Source organism: Centropristis striata, chromosome 4, assembly GCF_030273125.1.
Source record: "Centropristis striata isolate RG_2023a ecotype Rhode Island chromosome 4, C.striata_1.0, whole genome shotgun sequence".
NCBI classification, from domain to species: Eukaryota; Metazoa; Chordata; class Actinopteri; order Perciformes; family Serranidae; genus Centropristis; species Centropristis striata.
Window position 1 is genome coordinate 5382608 of NC_081520.1, and position 4226 is coordinate 5386833.

The 4226-nt window shown below is 35.9% G+C and overlaps 1 protein-coding gene across 5 annotated transcripts in view; it reads right to left on the minus strand.

The window, feature by feature from the left end:
• Nucleotides 1–2524: 2524 nt before the first annotated feature.
• LOC131970309 (eukaryotic translation initiation factor 4 gamma 1-like) overlaps nt 2525–4226 on the minus strand; it is a 50724-nt gene continuing 49022 nt past the window's right edge. For all 5 annotated transcript variants that reach the window (XM_059331671.1, XM_059331670.1, XM_059331669.1 and 2 more), the window contains one exon: nt 2525–3753. In XM_059331671.1, the coding sequence (XP_059187654.1) occupies nt 3566–3753 (188 nt within the window). In that variant the 3' untranslated portion in view covers nt 2525–3565. The remainder of the gene's footprint in view (nt 3754–4226) is intronic.

Sequence of the window (4226 nt, forward strand, 5' to 3'; positions counted from 1 at the left end):
CTTTATACTTCTACTCCACTACATTTAGAGGCAAATGTTGTACTTTTTACTCCACTACATATAGCCAGCAGCTTTAGTTACTTTTCAGATCGGGATTTAACATGAAAAACATGATCGGTTTAAAGTTTAAAGTGACATTTTCTAAATTAGACCTCATAAAAGCATATTAAATAGTTAAAATGAGCCCTACCTTGAGAAAATAAAATGCTTCTTATATAAATGCATCAATAATAATCATCAAATCATATGTTGAGAATATATTTAACAATCTGAGTGGGGTCATTCTGCAAAATGAGTACTTTTACTTTTGATACTTTAAGTACATTTTGATGCTGATACTTTTGTACTTTTACTGAAGTTAGTTTTGAATGCAGGACTTTTACTTGTAGTGGAGTAATTTCACAGTGTGGTATTGGTACTTCTACTTAAGTAAGGAATCTGAATACTTCTTCCACCACTGGCTATTGCCTTGAACTGGAAGAGCATGGAGGCTCCTTCTATAAAACAGTGGAAAAAAGAAAAAAAAAATCAGAATGCATCAGATTGGAAAGACTGACTTACATTACCAAAGGAAAACTGAAGGAATTTGTACAATTGTGGGAACCATATCTGAACATTATAGCATCTGGAAAATAGGGTCATAAAATTTAAATTATCTTTATTATTATTATTATGTGTATATGTTTACATGTATGTATAAGTATATATATGGTTGTTTATAAGAATATATGTATGTACATGTTGTTTAGATATGCATATGTGTGCAATGCATACATGTGTATGCATGCGTTTGTGTATGTATACATAGGCCTATATAATTTCGTGCAAATCTACCTGGTGTGAATGGGTGTGTGTGTGAAGGTTTGGGTTCTGCTCTGCATTCTTTATGTATGTTATCATTTACTTTTGTTTGTTTGAATTTTATTGTAAAACTTGGAAACTAATAAGAATATTGCTAAAAAAAAAAAAAGAAGGGCTGATGAAAGAAACTTATCCAGAAGTTTCTTTTTTTGGAAAATTAACAGCATCTTAAAATATGACAACCTTTGCTCAGAATGAGAGTGTCAGTTCATAGTAAAGATCTACTTACAGGCTTTTTCCAGAACTTTCAATCACAACTCAGTCTTCATCAGCAGATGTTGGTTTCCATTGCTTCTGTCTCTGTGAGATGTGTACAGAAGCCCTGAAAGGCGGCGGTGGGATGGTCTCTTCTAGTTTATTATTATAATTATATTACTCATTTTAGCTGGAAGAGCTTGAAATGCACCACTACCCCTTCTTCTCAATACGACTAAAAGCATTTATGGTTTCTTCCAGGTCAGCCTTGTGGCCAAAATGAGTATTATGAAAACAAACACTTTGAAAAAATATCCTGGAGATAATAAAAGCTTTTTTCATGTTTTAACAGATGAAAAAGCAAAACCAAAGTGATCCTGCTTAAGTGACAAACAAAGAAGAGAAAACAATTTAGATCAGATTTTAAAAACATATATATATCTATCTATCTATCTATCTATCGATACAATATATATTATATATACACAGTACAGGCCAAAAGTTTGGACACACCTTCTCATTCAATGCGTTTCCTTTATTTTCATGACTATTTACATTGTAAATTCATCAAAACTATTGATGAACACATGTGGAATTATGTACTTAACAAAAAAGTGTGAAATAACTGAAAACATGTCTTATATTCTAGTAAGCAAAGGGTGGCTACTTTGAGGAATCTAAAATACAAGACATGTTTTCAGTTATTTCACACTTTTTTTGTTAAGTACATAATTCCATATGTGTTCATTCATAGTTTTGATGCCTTCAGTGAGAATCTACAATGTAAACAGTCATGAAAATAAAGAAAAACGCATTGAATGAGAAGGTGTGTCCAAACTTTTGGCCTGTACTGTATATAGATATATTAATCTTAGGGCTCCTGTGTGGCTGAAAACACACACACCATGCCTATAAAAGAAAAAGAAAATCAGGACACACAGCTACAACAGCATAGCCAGACTTACTTTGAATGGCTTGAACACAAAAGCAAGCTGTGATTGTGCCGCTGACTATTAACACATAACAGAAGTGATCAGCTTTGTTGAACTGAGAGAATGTCCCACATTAGCAGGACACAAAAGCACCAGTATGGGAGTTTTTCTTTTATTGGCAACAATCTTTATTATCTCTTCCAGTTTTGGATGTGAAAAGAGGCATTAATTTCACTTTAATTAAATATCTTTTTAATAAAGTAAAGCAAAAAAGTATTTACAAATTTTCAATTAAATTGTAATCAATGACTTGGGTTGGATAATTACAAGCACCTTCTGCCGGCTGAGGAGAGAAAAATATAAATACAGGGAAAGACTGCCACTTTGTTTCAGAGGAGGGGGAATTACATGGCATTACGTTAGCATTTTTCTTTGAAGGAAAAAAACCCAAACCATTCATATATTTACAGAACTCTCCTGAAATGCATTTCCACTCTTGGAAGCAGAAAAAGCCTTAGGATTCGTACTGTTTAACCATTTTAAAGTCCTTTTTCGTTAAAGTGGATTTTTGTTGGTATGCTTTTTTTTTTTTTCTTTCCAAGTTTCAATAACTTTATTTTAACTTTTTAAAATCCAACAACAGGCTTTGTAAGAGGGTGCAGACGTGAGCCCTTGCTCTTGCTCTCCCTTTTTTCTCAGTCCACAGTTTTTTTGAAGCACAGGAAACAAGTCAAACAGACAGATGGGAGGGTTTATCGGGGCTTCGGGGATTGAGGGGCGTCAGGGAGCATCGTCGACCCCCAGCAGCAAAATGGTCAATGTTCATCGCCCCCGCTCCGCAGTCACACCGCTCCTCGGAAAGTCTGTGTGAAATCCTTTGGAGTCCACAACCGTGTAACTCCTGTCTGAAATGTTCCTTAGACAGCCACTCTTCTTTGTAGTTTTCTATTTTATTATAAAACGCACACTCCAACCATCCAACACCAGAAAAAAAAAAAGGAACAAAAAGCTAGCCGTCTACATAAGCGCCTCATGTAGATCAAACATGTGACATGAACGTGTCGCGGTCACATGATAAAGGATGAAGTCATCAAAAATATAGATGTGAACAGCCTTTTAAAGTTTTTTTTTTTTAATATCTGTCATTAAGCAAAGTGTCTTGAATATTGTTGCCGTGGCGAGGACAAGCCATTTGAAAACAGGAGATAGACTTCAAAAAAATACTGAAGGAAAAACAGCATTATCTCCGACGGCTTGTAACGCTTCTCAGCATTCTCTCTCTCTCATATCTATTCTCTCTGTTTAATTTCATTTATTTAAAAAAAGACATTCAGTTGCGCAAGGAAAAAAACAAAGAAACCCAAAACAAAAACAAAAAAAAGAAAACAAAAAAAAATGATCGAACGTTCGATCCATAATACAATCTCTCCCAGTTGAAGAATTTTTTTCTTGCTTTTTTCTGTTTATGCAGAAGGATTTTGCTGATTCAGGCCTTTCTGAATCATCCACAGAACGTTTGCTCTCGCTGAAGATCCTCTGCGAGCTCCCACCGGGTCGCCCGGCGGTCCCAGGGGCCCCTAGCTGTTGTCGGACTCGTCCTCATCCTCGGCCTCGCGGAGCCAAGTGAAGAAGGCGGTGACGGACTTGAGGGCCACGCCCTTGCCCTGCTGCTCGGAGGGGTCTTTGCTAGACTCCCACTTGTAGAAGGCCTCCTCTTTGATGACGTCCTCGTCGTAAAGAGTGTCAAAGAACATCCGCAGCAGATCTGAAGGAGGGAAGAAGAGAGGGGAAATGTTTACAACATTTACATCTAAAAAGATAAAGAATTGATTAAAATATACTAAACATCAGCAAAAAAACACAAGAACGTAATTTAAATTAATAAATACAATTACCGCACGCGCACACACCTTCTATTTATTCCAGACTCGATAACCTCCTAACTTCCCCTCCTATAATTGAAATGTCTCTTTGTAATGTGTTCCTTTTGTAGAAAGCATCAACCATCTTCTTCTTTTATTTGAAAATTTTTTTTTGTGTTGCACATTGGTGAAATAGACAGGAAACAGCAGAGAAAAGGCCAAAATTGATTCCTGATTCTGTCTGTTGTACGTACGCGCGCACGCACACGCGCACACACAGAGTTTTAGTTTAAATTTCGTTGTGGTTTTTTGTTTTCGAATTGAGTTAGTTTTAATGAGTTTTTAAAGTGAGTTTGCTAGTTTTAATCAGTTTACA